General features: G+C 34.5%; 1 protein-coding gene across 2 annotated transcripts in view; it reads left to right on the plus strand.

The window, feature by feature from the left end:
- ARAP2 (ArfGAP with RhoGAP domain, ankyrin repeat and PH domain 2) overlaps positions 1 to 26,855 on the plus strand; it is a 179,653-nt gene that overhangs the window by 4,111 nt on the left and 148,687 nt on the right. For both annotated transcript variants that reach the window (XM_043572810.1, XM_043572811.1), the window contains exons 2-6: positions 5,805 to 5,863; positions 6,984 to 7,060; positions 7,787 to 7,878; positions 9,553 to 9,906; positions 26,111 to 26,180. In XM_043572810.1, the coding sequence (XP_043428745.1) occupies positions 5,805 to 5,863; positions 6,984 to 7,060; positions 7,787 to 7,878; positions 9,553 to 9,906; positions 26,111 to 26,180 (652 nt within the window). The remainder of the gene's footprint in view (positions 1 to 5,804; positions 5,864 to 6,983; positions 7,061 to 7,786; positions 7,879 to 9,552; positions 9,907 to 26,110; positions 26,181 to 26,855) is intronic.

Below are 26,855 nucleotides of genomic sequence, written 5' to 3' on the forward strand. Positions count from 1 at the left end.
AAAGGCGGGGCTGCACAGTGATTGGAGGACATCTGTTATAATTTATTGTTAAGACTGGTGTACCATATTGACTGAAGGGTCTTTAAAAGTTTGAAATCTAAACCTGAAGTCTCCAGGCTTCTTTGAACTTTTTCTTAAAAATAACAATCTTCGATATTTTTCTCTAGATATACGTAGACATGATACAGACATTAGAAATGGATAACCCTATTTTAGACTTTAATGTTGAAAGATATTTAAGCAGAAAATGTACAGAAAAGTCTTAAGCAGTGGTTGGGTGCATTGAATAAGAAAAATACAGAAACTCATCCCATCTTTTCCATGTTCAAGAAAAACTTCACATTTCATGTTATAGCAGAAAAATGCTTAGCAATCCAAAATTCTTTATATGCCTTTAAAATGTCTTCTTTTTAAATTCTGTGAAAAAATAGGCTGATTATTTTAATATTTTCAAAATTTGGACTTCACCTAAATTTTGACAAATCAAAATTTAAGTAGTTAATAGTTTGATTTATTCTTAGAGGATAATGATATCTGTCTGCTTCAGATTTTTTATAAGTAAAAAGACATTAGGTTTATACTTTTTATTTCATAATATAAAAAGCACCACTTTGAAAAATATGTGTTCTTAAATTCCAGTTATTTAACATACAGTGTAGTATTAGTTTCAGGTGTATAGTGATTCAATAATTCCACATGACACCCGGTGGTCATCACAACAAGTGCACTCCTTAATCTCCATCACCTATTTTACCCATCCCTCCACCCACCTCCTTTCTGATAACCATCACTTTGTTCTCTGTAGTTAAGAGTCTGTTTCTTGGTTTAACTCCCTCTTTCTTCTAAACCTCCCTGCTTGTTTGTTTTATTTTCTTAAATTTGTTATATGACTGAAATAATAGGGTATTTGTCTTTCTCTGACTTACTTCATTTAGTATCATACTGTCTAGTTCCTCCATATCATTGCAAATAACAAGATTTCATTCTTTTTGATGGCTGAATAATATTCCATTTTGTATATAAGTTCCACATCTTCTTTATCCATTCATCGGGCACTGGAGACTTGGGCTGTTTCCATAATTTGGCTATTATAGATAATGCTGCAGTAAACATCAGGGTACATTTATCCTTTTGATTTTGTATTTTTGTATCTTTGGATAAATACCTAGTAGTGCAATTGATGGATCAGAGGGTAATTCTATTTTTAACATTCTGAGGAACCTCCCTACTGTTTTCCAGAGTTGCTGTACAAGTTCACATCCCCACCAACAGTGGAAGAGGGTTCCCCTTTCTCTACATCCTCACCAATATCTATTGTCTCTTATGTAGTTGATTTTAGCTATTCTGACTTGTGTGAGGTGATATCTCTTTGTAGTTTTGATTTGTATTTCCCTGATGATCAGTGATGTTGAGCATCTTTTCATGTGTCTCTTGGCCATCTAGATATCTTCTTTGGAAATATGTCTATTCATGACTTCTGCCCATAAAAAAATACATTTTGAGCTGCAATTTTTGCTAGTTTAAAGAACTATTTGAGGATAATAATGTAGACTTTTGTGTTGTAATCCATCTGTAATTATCATTTATTCCTTTCCTGAGGACATCTTTTTGGGAACGTCTTAGATTGAGACTTAAATATCTGTGCATTATAAATTTCACATTCTTAGTCTGTGCTGTAGTTAATAGACTCATGTTTTCTGAAATCAGATTTGTGTGTTTAGTTAGATATATGTAACCTCAAGGCAGTTTTAAACTGCTGCCTAATGATCGTGATTTTCTTTTGAATTCAATTCTGTAATGATCCGTAGTTAGTCTGTTGTAGTTAGTTTGTTATGAATTGCAAGAATTGCATTTTTTAAAAACATTCTGTGAAATGATGGTCCATTTATGGTGTAATTATTTTTTGGTGTGGCTGCCTTGTCTAAGTAACAGGTAAGTGTGGATCATAAAGGGAGATCTTTAACATTAATTAACCTTCATAGCACTGCTTTTCTTGGTTATTTTAGTGGTTTAAAATATATTAAAAAATAATATCTGTATTATGCTAAAGATTCACTTTGGTAACCAGAGGCTTTTTTTTTTTTTTTTTTTTTTTTTGCAACTTGGTGTTTTAATATTATATTTGAGATTTATCCACATTGATGCACATACTTTATGTAATAATTGCTGTGTAGTATTTTACTAAAAAAAAAACAAAAACAACACACGGTTATTCCTCTACTAGGTTGATGACATGTTTTCTCTATCACAAAGAAGAGTGTGAATACTTTTAAGGACTTTAAGAAACAAATGTGCACATAAAGTTTACCAGAAGGACCATTTTCTCCTCTAATAAAAATGATAATTGGTTCATTCTTGCTGTTTATATTGTGAAGGGCACACCTTATGCTCCTTAAAAGAGTTTTTTCATGAATCCTCATAATATTCCCGGGAAGCAGGCCTGGGAATTAATCTCCTTCAGTAAATGAGCAAACCAGGCTCAGGACTGTTAGGTAACTTGACCAAGGTCACGAAAGCATAATTAATGAGAAGGTGATAACTACTGCTTTTCTTAATGGTTTTTTAATTTTTATAAATCGACCATGCTTTTATATGTTAAATTTAAAAAGCAACCTACAGTTTTTAGGATAACTGGTGGGAAGATAATAGGGCAGAAAGAGGCAGAAAGGAAAGAATGGGGGCTTTGCCTCTTGCTAGCTGTGGACTTGGGCTGGGAGAGCCTCCTTTAAGACAACTGGTTTTATGTCATAGAGCTGTTATGAGGATGACATATGAGATGCAGATATATATAAATTCCTAACATAATGTTTTGGGCATAATAGATATTAGAATATAAAATAGCTTGTGATAACTTATTCATAGGTAAATGAGAATATAAATTACTGATGGCTGGTTTTCAAAATAACTTTTTTTCCTGTGTTGAGCTAATCTTTCATCAACACTAGATCAAATGAAGTTGGTTGATAGATTCAGTAATTTCTTGCAGTTGGATACTGAGTATAATTAAAACCACAAACATTTTTCTTTACATTTCATATGACTAATAGTAAAACCAGCAAAATATGCTTTAAAGCACCACTAATATATTTAAAATTCTTCTAATTCGTCTTTAAACATGTTTTCAGTATATTTATAATGTACGTTAATATTTACTAATTTTGTTAAGTACTTATATATTAAATACATACATAATTTTCTTTTTTGGTTTTGATTTTTTTTAAATTTAAGAAATCTTTGTATACTCCAAGGTTGCAAAGATTTTCTTGCGTGTATTTCCAGAAGTTTTAGAACAGTAGCATTAACATGTAGGTCTAAACTCCATTTCAAGTTCACTTTTGTATATGGTATGAAATAATGGTTGGTGTTCATTCCTTTTTTCATTAAGATATCCAGTTGTTCCAGCAACACTTGTTGAAAAGACTATCCTTTCCCCATTCAATCGCTTTCACATTTTTTCAGAAATCAGTACTGTAGATGTGTGGGAGTTAGGTGGAATTGTTATTTTGTTCCATTAATTTATGTGTTTATCCTTTCACCAATTATACACTGATTTGATTGCTATAGATTTAAGACTAAATATTGAAACTGTACAGTATAAATCTTCCAACTTGTTCTTCTTTTAAATATTTGACCATAGTAGGTTATTTGTATGTGCATGTACATTTTAGAGTCATCTTGTCAATTTCTACATGAAAGCTCATTGGAATTTTGTTTGGTATTATGTTGACCCTGTAGATCAGCATGTGGAGAATTAACATCTTAACAACATTGAGTTTTCCAATCCAATAACATGGTGTATCTATCTATTTTGGTCTTTTTAAATTTTTCAATGTTACATGGTTTTCAGTGTGCAGATCATGCCCATGTTTGGTAAACTTACCCCTTACTATTTCATGTTATTGATATTATTATAAAATTTATATTTCAAACTTTTTCCAGTTGCTCAATGCTAGCATTTAGAAATACTATTGAATTTGTTAATATCTTCCCCTTATCCTGGGACCTTGCTAGGCTTACTAGTTTGAGAATCTTTCTGGCAGATTCCTTAGGATTTTCTACTTAATGGATACCTTCTGCTTGTAAAAGTTCTTATTTTCCAATCTGCATGCCCTTTATTTCTTTTATATATCATATTGTCCTGGATGGGACCTCTGAAATAATGTGATTATAAGTAGTGAGAGCAGACCTCCCTGTCTTACTCTCAATCTTAAAATCAGTCAGCCTTCAACATTATTTAGGATGTAGGTTTTTCATAAATGCCTTTCATTAGGTTGAGGAAGTTTTCTTCTGTTCCTAGTTTACTGAGAGTCTTTGTCATTAATAGATGTTGGATTTTGTCGGTTGGTTTTCCTGGATCTGTTGTCATGAGACTGTGATTTTTCTCTTTTATTTTCTTAATTTGGTGAATTACATTGATTTTTCTCATGTTAAACCAACTTTGCTCTCCTGGAATAAATCTCATCTGGTTATATATATATATATATATATATATATATATATATTTTTTTTTTTAATGGGTTGTTGGATTTGATTTGCTAATATATTGCTAATTAGTTTTGCATCTAAATTCATGAGGACAATTTATTTAATAGTTATCTGTAGTTTTGTTTTTGACTGGCTTTGTGTCTGTAATACTGACCTTATAGAATGAATTGGGAAATAGTCTCTCCTTCCCTGTTTTCTGAAAAAGTTCATGTAGAATTGGTATTATTTCATTCTGAAATGTTTGGTGTAATTCATCAGTGAAATGGCTTGGCCTAGAGTGTTTTGCAGGTAGGTGACTACTAAATTCAATTTCTCTAATAGATCTAGGGATATTAAGATTTTTCTATTCTGTATCATATTTGGTAATTTATGTCTCAAAAAATATTTCCATTTCATCTAAGTTGTTGGATTTATTGAAATAAAGTTTTTCTCAATAATCTATAATTATCCCTTTAATGTTTGTAGGAATTGTAGTGGTGTCTTCTCTTTCATGCTGATATCGGTAGTTTGTCTCTTTTGTCTTTTATTTTCCTTCCCTGAGGTTTATCAATTTGATTGATCATTTTGAATAACCAGCTTTAGTTAAAATGATTTTAAACTTTATCCATATTTTATTTCATTAGTTTCTGTTCTTTTTTTTTTTTTTTTTTTTTTTTAATCCTTGTTTGTAGTTATTTGGGCAGATACAAATTTCAGAGACCCTAAAGACACTGTCCTGATTCTTACACTTAGATGGAAAAATAGAACTCATTTATATAGTAATGGGTATTCATTACATCTGTTTACACAGTGTTTTCTTCTCTCATTGCTATTAGGCTGTATTCTAATTAATTACCTGTAATCTTTCTCTCCCAAGGCAGCAAATATTTTTAAGGAAAGGTCTTATATATTTTCATACTACGCTTATAGAGCCGACAAATTTTTGACTCAATTTTGTAATTGTAAAGTTTAATGACAAAAAAACCCCTAATAAACAATGAATTCTAATTAGAAAATTAGTGTCTCACAGGGGTATGTCTAGCAGTTTTGAAAATCCAACGTACATACTAGCATTGGGCGAATATATTCATTTACTTTTTTAAAGTATAAATGTGAGAAGCAAATGCTTGTAAAATCTAGTAAAATCTCCTTAAGACTATTTAGAAAAACACATCTGTGGAATTTAGCCATTCTGTTTAATTAGAATCAAATTTATTTTTGAATATTGGTTTTTCTACCCAGAAGAATGGAATGTATGTCTGTATCCTTTACTCAGTCTCATAGTTTACCAATTTTTGTTTATCTGTTTTAATTTATCTATTTTTCCCCTTTGCTTTAAGCTATTTCCGTGAGAGAAGAAACATTGCTACCTCAACTGGAAAGTCTGTGACACAGGAAAGTGAGTCTCAGCATGTAAAGTCTTTGTAAATTAGCACTCATATGACAGTCTTAAATGTGTGAAAATCGTGATCGAGAAAGTAGGCCCCCTGTGTAATAGGGAATGATGGGAATAACTATCTGCTAGGGTTCATAATACTTCAGATGCATTTAAAGATGAGTGAATAAAAGACAGTCATATGTACTCAGACTCTTGGAAATCTTCAGATACTGATGTAAAAAGAATTTTTCTTTTTTTCTTTTTTTTTTTTTTTTTTTTTTTTTTGCACCGGGCTTCATTTATCAGTAGCCACAGTCGAAGGCATTTAACTAAATTAAGTGGTTTCTGACATTCTGAGCTATAGGACCTGGATTTATGGAAAGTAATTTTGCTATGGTAACGGGAAAGGGCTGACATTACTTTGGTAAATTGATCATTGACAGAGGCTTTTCTTTCTTTTTTGAAAATTCTGCTTATATATGTTCAGGAACATTCTTCTTAACAATAAGGTGGAAAACACTTGGTTACTGACCCTTTAAAAGTTTTTTTTGCCATAACAGAGAATGAAAGTGTTAGGAATTCTTTCTTGTGGATGGGTGTAACACAAGGACAGTGGAAAATCTCTTGAAATAACTTATTTACAAGTGTATTAGTGGCTGTGGTGTTAGATTATATTAAGTAGATTCTGGTGTTTTGAGTGATACAGCGTCTAGTTGTTATGTTAGTGAACTTTTAATTATTCATTGGAAATTACAATAGATCTAACACTAACTTTATGCCATTAATACTGTATTCTTATTTAGGAATTAACATTATAAATGGCATCATATGTGGGAAATGTGCTTAGTTACATTAATGTGGATCTTAGAGGGTAGCAAGGCCATATATGACACATCACACTTTCAGAAACAGTGAGTAATATGCCTTGGTTGGGAAGTGAGAGGCATATACAGTGAGTGCTACACCAAGAAGCCATGGGACGAGTTGCTTTGGAGGTGAATATTATAAGCATAATTTTGGACTCTCAGAGAATAAAGCTTAAATTGTGATATTACTATAAAATTATTAAGTGCATACCTTTTTAAAAAATGTTTCACATTATTTATATCTTTTCATTCTCATCCTATAATTTCCCCAAAAGATTCAAAGGAGGAAAATTCATCTTCCATTTTTCCTTATGGAGAGACCTTTCTCTTCCAGAGACTAGAAAATTCCAAGGTTAGTCCCATACATTTTTATTTTTTTTTCCATTTTCAAGTCTTTGCTCTTCTGCCTATATTTCCCTCTTCGTTTCCTTTAAAATGTTTGGAGAATGAGTTATATTGAAGCAGGACATTGGTAGTCAGTAAAATTCTTTTAAGTAAAATCATGTTGAATGTGTATCTTTAAATATATATCACAAAAATACATTCAATTTCAGGAATACAGGAGGGGGGATTTCTGAATTTTCCAAAAAATAAGTTACTTTAAAGACAAACCCCCAAAGAAAGCAAAAGCAGGCAAACAGAACCCCCCTATATTTTGCTTTTTGCTTATACCCAAATATCTATTTCTAACATATCTTCATATCTTCATTATTTAATTTATCACTTAGTCTTTCTTTCTTCTCAAGTACTTGTGCTCTTTTGATTATTTTATTTCTTCGTCAGGATAAAACAGAAGTTGGAAGACAAAAAGTGGGAAATTAAAAGTAAATAAATTTTGTTCTTGGTTGGCATCTTCTGTTTTTCCTGGATGAAATGATGCATTATTAATGATTTAAATATCTTGAAAAAGACATCGAGAGGCTATTTTTAGTATAGTCTCTCTAAGTTTTTACTGAAAATTGATCTAAGCAGTTAGATATTTATGTAATAAAACTAAGCTCACATTGTGGATATTTGGAAAATATTGCTGTCCTAAAAAATGTATGTATATAATATATGTGTATATTTTTTTTAATAGAAGAGATCTATAAAGAATGAATTTTGGACCCATGAAGAAACACTCAAAGGGGAAACAACTACTGAAAAAAACTCTTTTCTTGTGAAATCAAGGTATGAGGTCATGATTGATGATGATTAATTCTTTTGAATATAATGTTATGCAGTGTTGACTTCTTGCTCATATTATGTTTCTAAGAAAATAGTTTACATTAGTAAGTTCAACTCTTTCTCATTCTAGATGTTTCAGTAATGGCATTTACTTTATTAAAAAAATTTTTTTTAGTTTGTTTAGAGCACAAGCGGGGCAGGGGCAGAGAGAAGGAGAGACAGAATCCCAAGCAGGTTCTGTGCCATCACGCAGAGCCCAGCGTGGGGCTCGAACTCACGAACGTGAGATCATGATCTGAGCTGAGATCAAGAGTCGGACACTTAACCGACTACACCACCCAGGAACCCTGAATAATGGCACTTATTTTAATAATTGAACTTAGAGTCTGTAAATCCGGTGTATAGTGATATTTTGCAGCAGATTATGTTAGTCCTTTCCTAATTGAAATCACTCTTCCCATCCTAAAGTGGAAAATATGTGGTGCCCACAATTGTGTGTTAAAGATGGGAAGTTATGTTAATATGAAGGAGAAAGAGGAAGCGCAAAAAAAAAAAAAATTACTATCTAAGGTGCAGAATTTTTACAAATGTAATACATCCTTTTTTACTGGAAGTTCATCATTGACAAGTGGCTTGACAGTTTACCCAGTTATTTGGATCACTCATGAAATTAAGCAGTTTGTGAGGCACCAACTTAAATTTTAGTTTTCTCAACTTTATTAGGACTTAGTGTCCTGCATAATTACCTGATGTTCATTTTATATCTTCAGTTTTATCCTTTCCTTTCCAAGTCTGATAATGTTGTGGGTTTTCTTAAGTTGAAACTAAATAATTGAGGATCTTCAGTTAGCATTTGATATGTATGTATTATAATGCAAAATGTGGAAGGGGCCAGGTTAAATCATTCTTTAAGGAAGTGAGGTTTTAGGACACTGTGTCCAAAAGGATGTAATTTGACTCCTACACATATCTATTTCATTGATTAGCAAAAACTTCTTTGTAATGAGTTTTATTATACATAAATGGCTGAGTGAACCTATTTTGTCATTCCTTAAATCTGTAGAAATATGCTTAGCTATTATGAATGTGTTCTGGTGAATATTATAGGTTACACAGCTTTTACCTTCTGATTGTATCCTGACTCTTTCTCATTTCTTAGCTAACAGTGTGGTGAAGTTTTCCCTCATTAGTGTTACAAAATAATACTAAAGCTCTTGGAATTGAATCGCGGAGAGCCAGAGAGGAGCAACAGGTTTCGAAGTGAGATCTCCAAATAGATGAGTTAGTGGTTCATGAATGTTACTCAGGGACTACAAGTTGGAATGGCTATTTAATGCTGTTGGTGATGGTGTTAAATTACGAGGCAGGGAATGTGGTTAGTCTTTACCCTTAGTACCAGTCTGCACCCACCCCCACCCCCACCCAAATAAACAGATCAGATTAATGACACAAGAAAAATTATACTACTTTCAGCAGTGTTCAAATATATCTTAGGGTAATAAGAGATTTCTGTTTTTCTGGAAGAGTTTTAGAACTTATCAGATGGGTTAATGGAGCTCTTAAGAGCTTTCTGACTTTAAATTTCTGTGCAGTTTGTTGTTTATAAATTTCAAAAGTAATCAGTGGCTCAAATACATATGGTATTTTGAAATGTTAACACAGTTTGTTTCCATTTAGCATATATGATAACAGGAAGGAGAATATAAGCGAAGACAAAGCAGAAGATATTTGGATACCTCGAGAGGACAAAGTTAATTTTCCAGTAGACTCTGCTTCAGAATCAGAATATTCAACAGTAGAAGAATGCTTTCAGAGTTTAAGAAGAAAAAATTCAAAGGCATCTAAATCTAGGACTCAAAAAGCATTGAATTTGGACCCTGTTAATAGGCACAGTTATCCGTTAAGCTCAACAAGTGGAAATGCTGAGTCCTCAATCGTTTCCTCAAATGCAATATCTCCCTATGCCTGTTTTTATGGATCCTCTGCAAGGAAGGTTAAATCCGGATGGCTAGACAAACTCTCCCCTCAAGGGTATGTAGTTTTTCACTTTTTTTTCCCCCATAAGTAGCATATTTTCAGCAGTTCAAGTTTATCCATTTCTAAACCTGCTAGGTTGTTGCTACTCTCCACCCCTCCCCTACCCCTACGCACACAGATACAGTTTTTAGGGGTTTTCAGTACACTTTTGCAAATGCTGTTCTTTAGACATAAGGAGGAACATGTGCAGTGTATTATGTGGAATGCTGGGTTAAGATTCTGAATAGCAGATTGAAATTGAAAGTTGCAATTTCACATCTAGATCCTTAATGTTAGTTTCTAACTTTACACTAAAATGCACTGTGTCCCAATTTATCGCAAAGAAAAACAATACAGATTGAGTTGGTATTACTAGGCCCACACTGTTTGGCTTTTGCTCATATTATAACAGTGTTCTGTTTGGGAATACAAGTCTTAATTGTAGTTAGAGAAAGTATGTCATTGTTAGATTTCAGGCTTCACTGGTATAGATACATTGTTTTGATTTTTGTATGTTGCACAGAAGGTCAGAGTCCCTTGAATATTATACTTTTAAAACAGATTTATCATTTTAGATGTTTACAAAGAGACTTCTGTCCCTTAAGGGTTATACAGTACTCAGAAATATTTGGGGAGGGATTGTGTTTAATTAGAATTGTTTTCTGGCATCCTGATTTTTTAATGTCCTTTTGAAATATTTACTTGAAATGTTCCTCATGAATTATTAAATTATTTTGGGATTAAATCTCTCATGTTTAAGTAGTGAATGTGGTGAGTCCTTGCAATATGCTGGTTTTCTTTACTATTCCCCCCAAAATGAGCATCATTTCTAGAAAGCCTTGGACCTAAAATAAATTTTATTAGCAAAAAGTTACTAGAAGAAACATTAGTTGATTAGCAGGAGCAGGTTTTAATTTCTTAAGAAAGTGAAAAAAAAAAACAACACTTTTATGGTTAGTAATTATATATTTAATGCTTTCTATCATCGCATCCTTTTAGCAAATTAGATGTTGAATAACCTAATTTAGCAAATTACAGTACTTCTTAGTATCAGTTATCCTGTTTCCTTTCTGGTTATTTAAGGTAACAAAGTAATCAACTGTGCCTACTTTTCATCAGTCATCAGTACTATTGATAGTCTAATAGCAAAGGTAGGAGTAAGCATTCAAAAGTACACATTGGTGGAATGAAACAGTGAGTTTGAATATTCTCGAATCTTTCATTTCTGTAAAATTAAGGTGTTTAGGGAGATTCTAGTGCTCTCTCCAAACAAATACCACCAGAAGAGTTAGCGGACTCTGGGTACAGAGCCCCCAGCAGCTGTGGTTTCCTTTTCCTGCCTACTCTCTGGTGGTACCTTGCTCTCTGCAGGGTTGTTATGTTTATGCTCCGGGCACACTGAGAAAGCTTCCCCATTATTGTCCACCCCTGGGACAGTTAGAACATTTTTCCTCTCACTCTGTCAGAACTCTGGCTTTCCATCCTTTCTATTCTGAATCCGCCTAAGGTCAGATGCTGTAAGTTGTCTAGATTTATGTTTTTCCATTTTAGGGGAAATAATTGAGTTTTCTGGCTTAACAGTTTTTCTCCTGGATACCAGGATGAATAGAGATGGGAAATTAAACAAAGAACTTCCTATATCACCAAGAGATTAAACTCTTTTATATGATTTTATTGTTATGACTTGAAAAGAAGTATATGTTACTGGCTTAGAAGCATGTATTATTTATTAGATCAGAAGTAGAATCTCGTAATTTCTCCTTTTCATAATTGGATTCTGTATTCTGTTGTGAGAGTGTTTAAAATGCTCATTAATTAGACAAAGTGATGCCTACCCACTCCTTATTTATTAAATAAAGGTTATGAGCTTTATTTAACTCGTGGCCACATGTCTCTTTGGAGCAGTTAGCACTGCTGTAGATGGCATTCTGAATTCCAGAGAGGAGGGATCAGCAAACTTTTTCTGTAAACGGTCAAATAATAAATATTTTAATCTTTATAGCCTCTGTGGGGTCTCCGAGAAGAATCAGCAACTCAACAGTTGTAGCATGACAGCAGGCACAGAGAATATGCAGACCAGTGATTGAGGCTGTGTTTCAATAAAGACTTTATTTATAAACACAAATTTGGCCTGTGGGCCATAGAAGCATAAAGCAGATTAGATATTTGGCTAAAATCTTATACCAGCTTCTTCTGTCTCTCCTAGGCCCCAAGTAGAAAATTATAACCTGAAACTTTCTGTTATTTTAATCAATATAGAAGTCATAAGAAGCAAGAACTCACTTTGGCGACCTTGACACTTACTGTTCTTTATGACTGGAATGTCCTTTTCCACAGAGCATCGTGACTTGTGTACCCTTCCTCAAGTTCTTGCTGTAATGTCTCCTTTGCATTGAGGCCCTCTTCCCCAACACCCCATCACTCCCTTCGTTACTTTATTAAAAACAAATAGCCACACTCAGTTGTCCTTCTCCAAACAGTGTTTGAAACTGTTCTCAGTCATGAGGGACGTTAAACAAAATTATCAAATTTGTAATCTGGATTTATTTCACATGATTGAGTATCTGTTTTTGCAATGGAAATGCCAGTTCTGCATCAGTGCACGGTGTGTGAAAGCTGCCTAGTACTTAGGAAGAAAGTAAGTGTGTACCATCATGCAAGTAAAGAAATAGTAAAACATTCACAGTTGAGCTTAAAATATGAACATTCACTAACTCTTTGAATGATTTAATTATACTATAGACTGATAGTATCAATTTCAAAAATTATATGGAAAAAAACTTAATAAAATGTAGAATGTGGGTGTATATTTGTGTTTCAGACAAGTCAAGCAGATGATAAACTTAATTAAATGGTACTTGTTTTTAAAAAAACTCACTGGGTTTTGAGGATAAAAAAAAAAGTCTCACTCCCCTTTCTTAACTGTAACTAATAAGCTCAAGCTCTTTTTTTTTTAAAGTTTTTTAAATCAAAAAAAAAAATTTTAATGTTTATTTTTCAGAGAGTGAGGCAGAGCGTGAGTGGGGGAGGGGCAGAGAGAGAGGGAGACAGAATCCCAAGCAGGCTCCAGGCTCTGAGCTGTCTGCACGGAGCTGGATGTGGGGCTCGAACTCCCGAGCTATGAGATCATGACCTGTGAGATCATGACCTGAACCAAAGTCATGCTTAACTGACTGAGCCACCCAGGCACCCATGATAAGCTCAAGCTCTTCCCTCAGTCTGAGTTGATGTAAATATGGAAGACTGGATACGGTTTATTGCAGCATTTCCCAAGTATGTGACTCAGAGGAAGAATCCTGCCAGTTGCTTTAAGGAAAAGACAACATGGTGAATGTGCTGTACCCTTGCTAGGAGGTACACATAGTGAAAGATCTAAGCATTATCTGCAACAACGAAACCTTTTTGACATTTTTAACTTGCTGTTTTCTAAAGATATTTGTATGTTCAGTATAATGCACCAACATTTTTATAAAAATTGCAATGGATCTTGAATTCATATTTTACTAGGAAATATGTTTTATGACTTTCTTTCTTACTCAGCTAAATTCCTCTTTAAAAAAAAATGTTAACTTTTTAACCTTTGAGAGGCATGGTGTGGGAATCTGAGCCTAGGACAGCAGAAGCAGAACATGTGAGGCTAACTCAGCAAATCGAACATATAATATGCTTAAGAATTTGTGGAGGAATACAGGGGTACCTGGGTGGCTCAGCTGATTGAGTGCCCGACTCTTGGTTTCAGCTCAAGTCATGATCTCTCATGGTTTGTGGGGTTGAGCCACGCCGGGCTCTGCATTGACAGTGTGGAGTCTGCTTGGGATTCTCTTTTTGACTCTTCCCCCCCCACCTCGGGTTTTCTCCCTCTCCCTCTCCCTCTCAATAAATAACTAAATTAATTAATAAACTGAAAAGATAATTTGTGGAGGAATACAAAAACACCCATGATGTATGTGTTCCTTGCCTTCTTTATGTCTTTCATTAGGGCAGAAAAAAAGGAAGTAAATAAAAATAAAACCTAAATGCCGAGTATAGTTGGTACAGAAAGGTCCTCAGAGTACAGAATTGTGAGGTTATGGGGGGGTTGAGAAAACATTTCTTCAAAGATCTAGGAATGAGAAGTGGCAGTTCAGTTGGCCTTTGGAAAATAGATGAGATTTTAACTAGCGTTTTTAGAAGAAATACTTTTCTGGATAGAGGGAGTGAAAAGGCACCGGGGTACTGAAGTCTAGGGGATGGATAGCTGTGATTAGCTGGGTTATTTTATGGAAGATGTGAGTAAGCCTCTAGAACAAGGAGGTAGAAATTGCCAGTGGATTGCGTGTTCAGGTTGAATAGAGAACTGAGGAAAATGGAAAAGCCAATGGTCAAATACCAAGAAAAGATCAAACCCCAGACAGTAGTTGGGAGTCAGACCACTCAGAAGCCAGTAATTCAGGACTTGGTGGGAGATGAGAGCTTATTACTCTTGGTGCCTTTGTCAGTGACTGATGTCGCAGTGTGTGCCCAGCGTGTCCAAGGCTACTTTAGTGGAGCGATTCCTCACCCTGGTACACAAGTGTGGGTGTGCCTCACATTTCCTGGGAATGCTGACCTCTGGCCTTTCAGTGAAAGCAAATGTAGTGCAAAGTTGACAAGTCTCTATCTGACCAAGATGTTATGTACCAATCACTGTGTTGAACTTAAAGTTGAATCTTAGATCTTTGATAAAAAGTATCTAGTTGGCCATTTCTCAAATCATACTTTGTTTGTAAAGACTGTCCCAAGCAAATAAAAAGCCTCAATGTTTTATTTGTAGTTTAAGGAAACAATTTCTGAGTTTTAGTATTTATTAAATAACATGACTAATTTCTTTTAATCCATCTAGTGGCAGACAAATGAGTGAGGGTGTTGGAATCAGAAAGAAATTAGAGTTGTAAGCTATCTGTTGTTCATTTGCTATGTGACTCAATGTCTCAGGACCTCCATTTCCCACATAAAAGTGTAAGGTCAAGACTCCCTCTGTGGGCTCAGTTGGAAAAGTAGGTAACATTGGGCCTGACAACTGGGGCTCAATAAACCAGTTTCCTTTCTCTTTAGAAGAGTATCACTTTATTTCAGACCTCTGGTAATGTTAGTGAAAGTGAGTTCTAGTCAGTTCTTACCTTGGAAAATAGGATGTAAGGAAACCATGTGTTCACATTAAACTTACAAAACATTAACATTTTTTTCTTAATATTTATTTATTTTTGAGAGAGAGAGAGAGAGAGAGAGACAGAGTGTGAGCCTTGGGAGGGGCAGAGAGAGAGGGAGACACAGAATCCGAAGCAGTCTCCAGGCTCTGAGCTGTCAGCACAGACCTGGATGGCAGGGCTCGAACCCATGAACCACAAGATCATGACCTGAGCTGAAAGAAGTTGGACCCTTAACCAATTGAGCCACCCAGGCGCCCCCACATTAAACTTTAAAAAAAAAGTTTCTGGTGATTATAAAAGCATGTGGTTTAAAGTGTCAGAAAGTTCTATGTGGCTTGTTAAAAAACACATAGCAATTTTCCTCCCCTCCCACATCATCACAAGAGACTGCTACTTTGAACTCTTTTTGTAGTTTCTTTTGGTATTTACTTTGTATTTATTAATAATGTTTAAAAAGAAAATTTTTTTTTTTACAAATTTTTTTTTGAGTAGTCTCCATGCCCAGTGTGGGCCTTGAACTCACAACCCTGAGATCAAGAGTTGCATGCTCTACAGACTGAGCCAGCCAGGTGCCCCTATCTTAATAATATTTTTATGCTATTTTTTCCCCTTTCACTTTTCAGTGTTAGGGATTATCTCTTGAGGTACTACCATAGAGTATAATGTTTATTCAATATTTTTTAATGTTTATTTTTGAGAGAGAAGGGGGGAGAGAGAGTGAGCACACATATACACACTTATGTGTGGTGAGGGGAGGAGCAAAGCGGGGGCTCAGAGACTGATGTGGGGCTTGAACTCACAAATTGCAAGATCATGACCTGAGCTGAGGTCAGATGCTTAACTGACTGAGCCATCCAGGCGCCCTTAATGTTTATCCATTTTTATCTCTGTCCCCCACCCCTTCTTCTGGCAAAGACACAGTTCTTGTCTATCATCCATTTAATGCAGTTGTATAAAATATTTAGATTATTTCTGTATTTAGTTTTATACTCTTGTGACTATAAATGCTCATATGGGAGGCTCTGTAACATAGGATTAATTTTTCTTTCATTTGTGATCTTTAGTTTTCCTTGGAATTTAAAACTTTTGATTTTTTAACTTGGGTTTTTTTTTTTTTTAAATCTCATTCATCTCAAATTTCTTCCTAAGAACTATAAATCTGTGAAGTAACCAAAATACATATCAATTTCATCATCTCACAGTCTCCTAAGAAATTCTGTTTAGTTTGGGCTGGTGGTTCTCCAGTCCTGCTACACAATTAGCTGGTTAGCATTCTGTGGTCCTCTTGATTATTGTCCTAGGGATTCTCTATGCGCCGTGTTTTTGTCTTTCCTCAATATCCAATTGTCATGGTTTCACCACCAGCATACCCACCCATGCTCCTTGGAGCTTCCTCAGAAACAATGGGTAGGGGAGACAGTTTCTGAGACTTTGCATTTTTCAAAGTGTTGCTTTTTTTCCTAAACATGCTTACTGATAATTTATCATGGCTCAGAAGTCTTGATGAGAAAGAATACTCCCTGGATTCAGATTAGCAATCCATAGTCTTTTAGATCATTGGTATTATAGAACTGGTATTGAGAAATCTGATTCTTGACCCTTTATATGTAGACTCTTTTTTAGTTCTGGGAGATTTTCTTGTTTTCTTTGTTAATTAGTCTGTTTTTTCTTTCTAAACTTTTTGGTAATTTGGCGTTGGACCTCCCACACCAAAATGTTGAAAATAACGTAGCTTTTCCGTGTTTCATTTCTGTGAAGTTTATTCAATTGTATTTTCTAACCTACTTTTGTTTTTTGTTATCCTATATTTAATATAAAAAGCACTTTCTTTGTTTTATAGCTTATTGTTACTCTTCACGGACAGAATACCTTTCTGAAGATGTTCATGTTTTTTGAGGCTCTCTTTTCCTGTTCGGTCTGTTTCTTTTAATTTTATTTCTATTTTTTTTGGGGGGGGGGTCATTCCCCATATTTTACCTTAGAGATGTTTCCCTCAAAAGTTTCATTTAAAAAACAAATTAATGTTTATTTATTAGAGAAAATGAATGAGCGGGGGAGGGGCAGAGACAGAGGGAGACACAGAATCCAAAGCAGGCTCCAGGCCCTGAGCTGTCAGCACAGAGCCCAACATGGAGCTTGAACACACGAACTGCGAGGTCATGACCTGAGCCACCCAGGTGCCCCTCAAATGTTTCATTTTTAAGGTGAGATCTTGCAAAGCTGCTTAGAACAGGTTCTGATGAGTCCTGTTACTCATTTCTTGTAAGATGAGATGATCTTGCTGGACTTCTCTTAATATGTTTCCCTGGTAACGCCTCATGCCATTATCTTTTAAATGAATCCTGGTAAACAGCTTTTTGGGAGCTTAGGGAAAGTGGACTTTGAGTGTAAATATCTATGACACAGACTTTTGTTTGGTTCTTCTGTTTTGAATACCGCCCCCTACCGTCAGTCATGTGTGAGTGTCCCAGTCCAGAGACCCTCTCCCATGTGTGTGATATGCAGTGAATGAAACTCTGGTTTCTGTTGAGCAAGAGGAGGGGCGTTTTTTCCAGCGGTGTGAAGAGAGGGAGGATTCTGGGATGGAGTGATGAGGGGTACAAGTTTATCTCTTAAATTGCTCCTCAACAGATCTTGTTTTTGGCACCCCCCCTCCCCCCACCTCACCTTCATAGTCACTTCCAGAGTTACTTAATGTCTTCCATTGCCTGAGACTTCCTGAGATTTTGTGGGTACATTGGTTTTCCTCCCAGATTGATGTGTTGCAGGTTTAGCCATCAGCTCTCTGAAACTTCCTAAGTCAGCCCTTTTCCTTCTTAAGGTTTCTGAATATTGTTCCTTCGTCTACTTCTCTGATCATTGTTGGTTTATAGGTATTTGTTTATGTTTTTTTTTTTAACCCTTTGAAACAACTTTGGGAGAAGTAGAGGTAAATGAAAGCTTTTAACTGATCATCTTAACTAGAATTTGGCTTCCGGTTTGTGTGTGTGTGTGTGTGTGTGTGTGTGTGTGTGTGTGTGTTTGTGTTTACAGAATCTGACTCCATGAAATAGTTGTGAATCATTTAATGTAGCTCTTCATATACCATGTCAAATAAGCACTTAGCTCTTTGTGAATATTTAAAAATTGGTAGTGACATTAAAATTAATGCTCTATTATTGATTTCCGAAAGCTTTTTTAGCACCTAGAATTCTACATTAAAATAACATTCATTTTTTCTCATTGAAAGAATTAGGTATAGCAGAGATAGAAGCTGGGATGTCAGAGAATTTTGCTTTGTTTTTGATTTTTTGGCCCCAATTCCTTTTGGTTCACATAATCTTGGTAACTATCATTTTGGTTTGCTTAAAAGTGAGGAATTGTGTTTTAGAATAGAAGAGTGATAGCATTTTACACTTGATCTTAGCCAAAAGGGCAAGAAGTGATAGTGCTGACATTTTATAGAAATATAATAATTTCTTGCGTCTGTATTTATAAAATACTTCATAACTAATACGGAATCATTTAAAAGCCTCATACTTAAAAGAGTAGATAAAATAAAAACTTAGCTAAATCAAAACATGAGTAATTAGATAAACAAAAATCTACACTTTTGGAAATTGTAGTAGTTCTAAAACATTGAGGCTAGTTAGGGTTAGAGTAGCAAATAAGATAAAATTTGCATGTAATTCTTCAGGATTATGTAAACAAGGCAGACAAATCTGGAACACCATGTTGCTGTCCTTTTCATTAGATACTTCTTAGAATAACTGAGAAGTATGTTTGTGATGATTTAAATTCCATGATTAATAAAAGCCATAAATTTGACTTAGTGCCTTTGAGGCTCATTTCATTTGTGTCATATTTAATGACAATTTGGTAGCCTTTGCCACCTTACATTAATATTGGTTACCATACCTATTTGATTTGGGGATTTTTTTTAAGCTAAAATGTTACATCTTTTTAAAAGCAAACAAAAATCTCCACAACCCTGTTGGCACTTAAGAATGAAATTAAAACAGGAATACCTCTGTGTGAGTACTTGATAAATCCAGATTTGTTTGTATATGCACTGTTGTTAAAAAAAAAGAATTTTTAAGATAACACAGTTTTGAGACAACAAAAACTGACACCAGGTGGTAAGGCTGTATTTATGATCGCAGTTGAAACTTCACACCAGCTGCCCTACTAGAGCTCAAGGGAAGAGTTTATAGAAATTCGTTCAATAACTTGGGCACAAGACTTATAAATTATTCTAAAAAAGCTTCTTAAAGAAATGTTTCCCTTCAGAACCCTAAAAACAAAATAGGATAAAACCTAGGCTAATATGTTTCGTGTCTGCGCCACCTTTTTTCCTGAAGGAATTCTGAAGCACTTTGCAAAATTGAACTCACATATAAAATGGGTAGAGGTCAAATGTTACCACTGCCGAAAGGGATGTCCAGGATGGCTTGCTATAAAACGTACTAGAATCTATTTTGTGTAGCAGTTGAGAGCATGGACTTTGGGATCCGATTGCATGGATCTGACTCACAGATACGTTCTTTACTGGTTGTGTGACAAGGTTTTTCAACTTAACCAGTGCCTGTGTGCCTTCATCTGTAAAATGGGAATAGTAATATTACCTCATGTGGTTGCTTGGAGGATTAAATGAATTAGTATTTGTTTTTGCCTTGCAGCAGGGCCTAGAACAAAGCACAACAAACCGTTTGCTGTTTTTATTATGAGGATTATTATGGCAAATAAATTCTTAATTGATGCGTTAAAAATGTCTTTCTTGTGTAGTAATTCATTGTTATTTCATATCTAATTTGTGTCCTGTGACAGTAGAAACACAGTATTGGATGACACTGTATTTTATACCCTGTCTTATTTTTTTAACATTTACTAAGCAAATTAAGCTGTAAAGCAAAATTTTAGGGAAAAGCATAAGTTACATCAGAGTAAATGTTTACTCTTGTATCCTCTAATTGTGTGTAGTAGATTGATTTTACGTAATTCCAGTGGAATTAGCTGGCTGATATCTAATAGTCTTTTTTAAAAATGTGAGGGAACTATATAACTGTTGCACAGAAAAGATAGTTCTTAAAAATTTAGTATTCATTGATATTTATTTTAAAATATGAAACACCTTAAGTTCTCCCTGTTATTTCATTGAAATTTTAATTAATATGTAGGGTTTACCAACATTAAATCTGAGTTTTCATTTGCTAGAAAGGAGAATAATGTGAGAAAGGATATAAATGTAAGTTCTTATATTTAATTACCAGTTATTATAATCCAGTATTGAACTTACATGCAGAAAACAGTTAATTGAATGTTGATGTGTTTTATGGAAAAAATAGATTAAACAATATTTATATAAATTTAGTTTGGAAACATTTCGTATTGATTTGTATTTTTAATAACATGTCAAATGCATACTTTTTTACAAAGTATATTTTAAGTGTTTAACATAAAAAATGTATTTTTAAATTACATGGATATTAGTGATGAATTTTCCAAGCTTAATGATGAATTTTCCAAGCTTTCTGTAGGCTCTAATTTTTCTTTAATAACAAAATATTTTACAAAGCTTTTATTTTGTCATATTTAAAAAAAAACCCTGATCTTTAGTATTTGAAAAAAGCAAAACATGAAATTAAGGGTAAAATGTTTTAGTGGTGTTTGTCTTCTGAATATATAAATAATGCAGATTTGAGTAAGCATTTTTCAGTGAAAAATGTGTTCCTGTGTTCATTAAATATTTATTAAGCACATTTTATTGCTAGAAACTGTGGCAGTTGCTGGTTTTATATTGATAAACAAATACTTTCTGCACTCAAGTATCTCAATTTCTAGCATGGGAGATGGGTGAAGCAAAGCGAATATGGAATTCCAAAATCTGCTAGGTGTCATTAAGTGACGAAATGGATCAAGAGACCAAGTTGCTCTGTAGGATTTAGGTGGCAGTCAGGTGACTACTTGGAGGGGATACTTTCAAGCTGATGTTTCAAGGATAAGGAGCTAACCATGTCAAGAATAGGCCGGAAGCATTCTAAGTGGAGAAAATAGCCTCTGAGAAGGCGCGAGCAAGAACCAGTGTAGAGATAGGAAGCAATATGGCTGTAGGATTGTGTCCACTGGGTAGGTACCAACGGATTTGATGGCTGCCTGCATGAATGAATGGCAGCAGAAGGAAAGGACCATTAGTAGAATTGCCCAGTGGCTCTCTCGAACTACAGAATGGTTGTTTCTTCAGTTGCTACACCCTGTGGCTTTTCATTCCATTCCCCTGTGGGCTGGGACTTGTCCTGTTTACCTGTCCCTCCATAGGATTATTAGAAGGATTTAATAATATTTAAAAATATTGAGCTAAAATGGCTGAACACATCTAGAAGTTACCAGGTAGTTGTGAAAATTCAATGGTTGGGAAAATACCTCGGAGACTAGTAAGTCTCCTATCAGCTGAGGTTTTGGTTGAGGCCTTGCTCAGAGAGCCAAGAATAGAGTGTGTCTTTGGTCTTTAGTGCCCGAGAGATGTGGTCAGATGGTGGTATCTTTGACCCCTAAACTGTCTGTCCTGTCTCTTTCTCTTCTCATTTTTCTGTGGATACAAGTGTTACACTCCTGGATGATGCCTCAGACCCCAAACTGTGTATCAGGTTGGTGATGGAATTCTAAGAAAGCTTTGGGAGTCCAAATGGCTGCAGTTAACAATCTTAAGTAAAACATATTAAAGTAGGCTCTAAACTTTCTTCACTCTATGCTTTGGCAGGTTTTGAAACTTGGAATTTAATTTTGAGTTTTCAGAAGTTTTCCTGTCTTGTGCCAACCTTTTTTTTTTTTTTTTTTTTTTAAGGTACCAATTACTTGAGTTCTAGTCACTGAGGTTTGTCATCTTGCTAAAGGAACTATGCTTGATCATGTCACTCATTCATTCGACAGATTTTTTTTTTTTTTTTTTTTTTTTTTTTTTTTTTTTGGTGCCATACTTGTCTCTGTGTCAGTTCCTGATCATGTAGTAAGGGATGAAACACTCTTGGACTTTGTCCTTGGAAAGCATAAGATACGGTGTGGGAGGCAGAATTTGGGCAACTGTATGTACATACAGTTAGACATTGTGCTCTTTGTTAGGAGGAAAAGGAGAGAGTGCTTTGAGGGAGGATAATTTTGTCATCTGCTTTGAATTAGCTCATCAGGGAAGAAATAATTGTGTAGGTAGTATGGGGGATCTCTGAAAGAGAAGTAGTTAGCAAAAGGAATAGAGGGGTAATGGAAGGTTCTAAGATCTCCCTACAGATGGTGATTATTTTTATTCTGAAGTGGAAGGTTATATATACTGTTGAGCTCATCTTACCACCATTCATAATGTAAGGTACGTAGAATCCACAACAAAATCTTGATTTACAGAATTATTGCTGACATTGTGTGGGAAGATCTGTATTTACCTGACTTCAAGTATGACAGAGATCAACATGACATGAGTATAAAGTGATTAATTTGTTCAATGTATTATTATTGTGTGCTTAATATTTCTTATGTTTATAAGTAATATTCATTATGTTTAATGTTTAATGCTGGGAATTAATTTTTTTAATAATAGACTTTTTTTTTTAGAGCAGCATTGTTTACAGGAAAATTAAGCAGAAAGTACAGTTTCCAAATAGCCCCTTATACATACCCCACTGTATACATTTTCTCATATTATTTACATCTTACATTAATGTAAGATTATTAAAATACTTACATGTTACTGCTTTTTTCAATATAATTTATTGTCAAATTGGCTAACATACAGTGTATACAGTGTGCTTTTGGTTTTGGGGGTAGATTCCCATGGTTCATCGCTTACATACAACACCCAGTGCTCATCCCAACAAGTGTCCTCCTCAATGCCCATCACCCATTTTCCCCTCTCCCCGCCCCTCCCCCCAATCAACCCTCAGTTTGTTCTCTGTATTTAAGAGTCTCTTATGGTTTGCCTCCCTCCCTCTCTTTTTATAACTATTTTTCCCCCTTCCCTTCCCCCATGGTTTCCTGTTAAGTTTCTCAAGTTCCATATATGAGTAAAAAACATATGCTATCTGTCCTTCTCTGACTGACTTATTTCACTTAGCATAATACCTTCTTACAGAAACATTGGGTGTTTCTGTAAGAAAACACAGACCAAGAGAAGTTAAAAAGAAGCAGAAAGATGATGAAAAAAGAGCTGACTGGTTAGTTTTGCTTATGATTTCAAAGTCTTTATTTTACTTCATAAGTAATTCGAATGCTTCTATGTGGAAATGTCTGCACTGATCAACTTTGAAACTTTTCTCTCAATTTGATCAGGTTTGCTCTAATTTTATGTGAAGCAGAATAGATCAGTGTGGGAGGCTCACTGTATTTCACTTGAGTGAAATACAAGCTTGAGCTCCCTTTCTGCAGCTCAGAAAACAGCTGGGAAGACAAGGTCTCCATACTTCTAGAAGTTCTTTTTCTATCTTTAAATCTTATAAAAACCACATAATATTATACCAATCCCTTATTTGAAGTGTGTTAGAAAACTACAAAATGGTTGTTATTTACATGTTTGTTTACAAATGACTTTATTGAAACAGGAAGTTAGCTCTTATAGATGATCTGTGTTAAAAGCTAAAAGTATCTATATTGTGTCAAGTAGAGAAAAGTCACTTAGAGAATAGGATTATCTCACTTCAGGGAAGGGTTCTGAAAACAAACAAAACAAAACAAAACAAAACGAAGCCCAAGTGGAAATTGGTTCTTCATTTTTCTCTTAAATAGAAAAAGTTTTTTTCTTTCCAACCTAAATAGGAAACATGTGATTACATTTTTTGCTTTGTTTCTTATTTTTAGTAGTCATTTTAAACTGTATTTGCCTTTCATCTGATTCTTTTTGAAAAATGTTAATATTTTAGCGAATTTTGGATGATTGTAAAGGGTTTTGTATACAGGGCTTTTTTCAGCTCATTTGATGAAAATTAAATAATTTTTATTCAGTTGACAAAGCTTTGTTATTTTAGCAAAATATTGCTAAATGCTCCAAAGCAAAAGTTAAGGTAAAATAAAATAAATGCTATAAGCTTAATGAAGGATGAAAGTTTATATTCTCTTTTTTTAAATATTAATTAATTTTTAAGTAAACTCTACCCCCAGCATGAGAATAAGAGTCACATGCTCTACCAACTGAGCCAGCTGGGTGCCCCTGTATTGTCCTTATTAAAGGGTTATTTCCATCAGGGAAATGGGTGCAATGATAGTGTTTCTGACTACACTTTGTTTTGCACTCAGCCTTATGAATGAGGATACTAATACTGTTAACAGTATCATGGCTTTATTTATTTAAATTTTGTATTTGATCTACAATGTTACATTGGTTCTAGATGTACAATATAGTGATTCAACGTCTCTGTAAGTCATGCTGTGCTCACCACAAGTATAGCTACCATCTGTCACCACACAGTACTATTACAGTATCATTGACTGTATTCCCTCTGCTGTATATTTTATTCCCATGACCTATTCATTCCATAACTGGAAGCCTGTATCTTTCACTCTCCTTCACCCATTTTACCCATCCTCCTACCCCTCTCCCCTGTGGCAACCATCAGTTGTCTATGTTTGATTCTGCTTTTTGTTCATTTGTTTTGTTTTTTAGATTCCACATATGAGTAAAATCATAAGGTATTTGTCTTTCTCAGTTTGACTTACTTCACTTAGCGTAATGTTCTCTAGGTCCGTCCATGTTGTCACAAATGGCGAGATTTCCTTTTTTTATGGCTGCATTATATTCTGTTGTATATATATGTATATGTATACATATACATGTATATGTATACATGTATATGTATACACATGTGCACACACCACATCTTTATCCATTCATCTATGAATGGGCACTTGGGTTGCTTCCATATCTCAGCTGTTGTAAATAATGCTGCAGTAAACATGGGGTGCATATATTTTCCCAGAATCCTGTGGGGTTTTTTTGTTGTTGTTTTTTGGGTTTTTTTTTTGGTTGTTGGTAAATACTCTGTAGTGGAATTACTCAATCATATGGTATCTTTAATTTTTTGAAGAAACTCCATGCTGTTTTACACAGTGGTTGTACCAATTTACATTTACACCAACAGTGCGCGAGGGTCCCTTTTTCTCCACATCTTCAACACTTGTTATTTCTTGTCATTTTGATTGTAGCCATTCTGCTGTAAGGCAGTATCTCTTTGCAGTTTTGATTCACATTTTCCTGATTAGTGATGTTGAATGTTTTTTCTTGTGTCTGTTGACCATCTGAATATCTTGTTTGGACAAATGTCTATTCAGGTCCTCTTCCCATTTTTTAATTGAATTCTTTGCTTTTTTGGTGTTGAGTTGTGTAAGTTGTTTATATATTTTGAATATTCAGCCTTTATTAGATGTGTGAATTTCAGATATCTTCTCTCATTCAGTAGATTGTCTGTTTTGTTGATAGTTTCCTTCACTGTGCAAAAGCTTTTTATTTTAATGTAGTCCCAGTAGTTTATTTTTGCAATTGTTTCCCTTGCCTTAGGAGACGTATCTAGAAAAACGTTCGTATAGCTGATGTTAGAGAAAATACTACCTATGTCCTCTTCTAGGATTTTGATGGTTTCAGGTCTCATATTTAGGTATTTAATCCATTTTGAGCTTATATTTACGTATGGTGCTAGAAAGTGGTCCACTTTCATCCCTTTGCATATAGCTATCCATTTTTCCCAGCACCATTTATTGAAGAGACTGTCTTTATCCCATTGTATATTCTTGCCTTCTTTGTGGTAGGTTAATTGACCATATAAATGTGGGTTTATTTCTGGGACCTCTATTCTGTTCCTTTGATCTATGTCTATTTTTGTGCCAGTATCGACAGTATCATTGTTTTAAATACCTATTTTAACTGATTAGGAAGTGTCATTTATGTATTATTAGCTACATACCATTACCAAAACTGTACATTGTCATAGCCTAGTGTTTTCTACACTAGGAATGTACTCAACACAGTTACATTACAAATGTGTTTAAAAGCCAAGTTCATGATACTTGAATGTCCAATAACAATTTCATATGTCTTACAGAAAACGCATGTTTCAGAAGAGATGGGTGAAATTTGATGGCCTTAGCATTTCTTATTACAATAATGAGAAGGTAAGTACATTTTGTAGTTCTCAAAGATTGTCTTACACATATAAGATGTATTTCAGTATACTAAGCAAGCAATTCAATTTTTAAGAACAGGAGTTGGATTATCAACGTGAAAAGAGTTTATGCAGGGTGAAACATTCTTTTCATAGTTTAACTTTTCCTTGACATATACAATTTTGATTAAAAAAATTATACATGCAGCAATTATTTATGGAGTAACTGCTACAAACTATAGGAATTGTGAATGACCTAAGGATGGATAAGAAATGGTCTTTCTCCTAGAGAACACTGAAGAATGTTTACCAGAGGATACTACAACTAGGAAATGGCAACACAGAGAGGTTACTTTGTACTCTGGAAGGGTATAGAATAAACAAAGAAGGCTTCTTGCATGAGATTTCTTTTGCTATGAGTCTTGACAAAAGAGGAACGTTTGTACATTGAGACTAGAGAGAACAGAACATGCCTATTTAGAGAACAATAACATGTCCAGGTGGGAAATCAATTTTCTGATTAGAAAATAGAGTATATGAAGGAGAATTGCGGGAGATGAAGCTGAGAAGGTTCTTTGGGGTTAGAGCTCATTGAATATCTTGATGTGAAAGTGGTCCCAGTTTAGTTTTTAGGCAAGTGAGTCTTACCCACATGATACTGTTTTGATCATGTCTTCATTAGGTA

This window comes from Prionailurus bengalensis, chromosome B1, assembly GCF_016509475.1.
Source record: "Prionailurus bengalensis isolate Pbe53 chromosome B1, Fcat_Pben_1.1_paternal_pri, whole genome shotgun sequence".
NCBI lineage: Eukaryota > Metazoa > Chordata > Mammalia > Carnivora > Felidae > Prionailurus > Prionailurus bengalensis.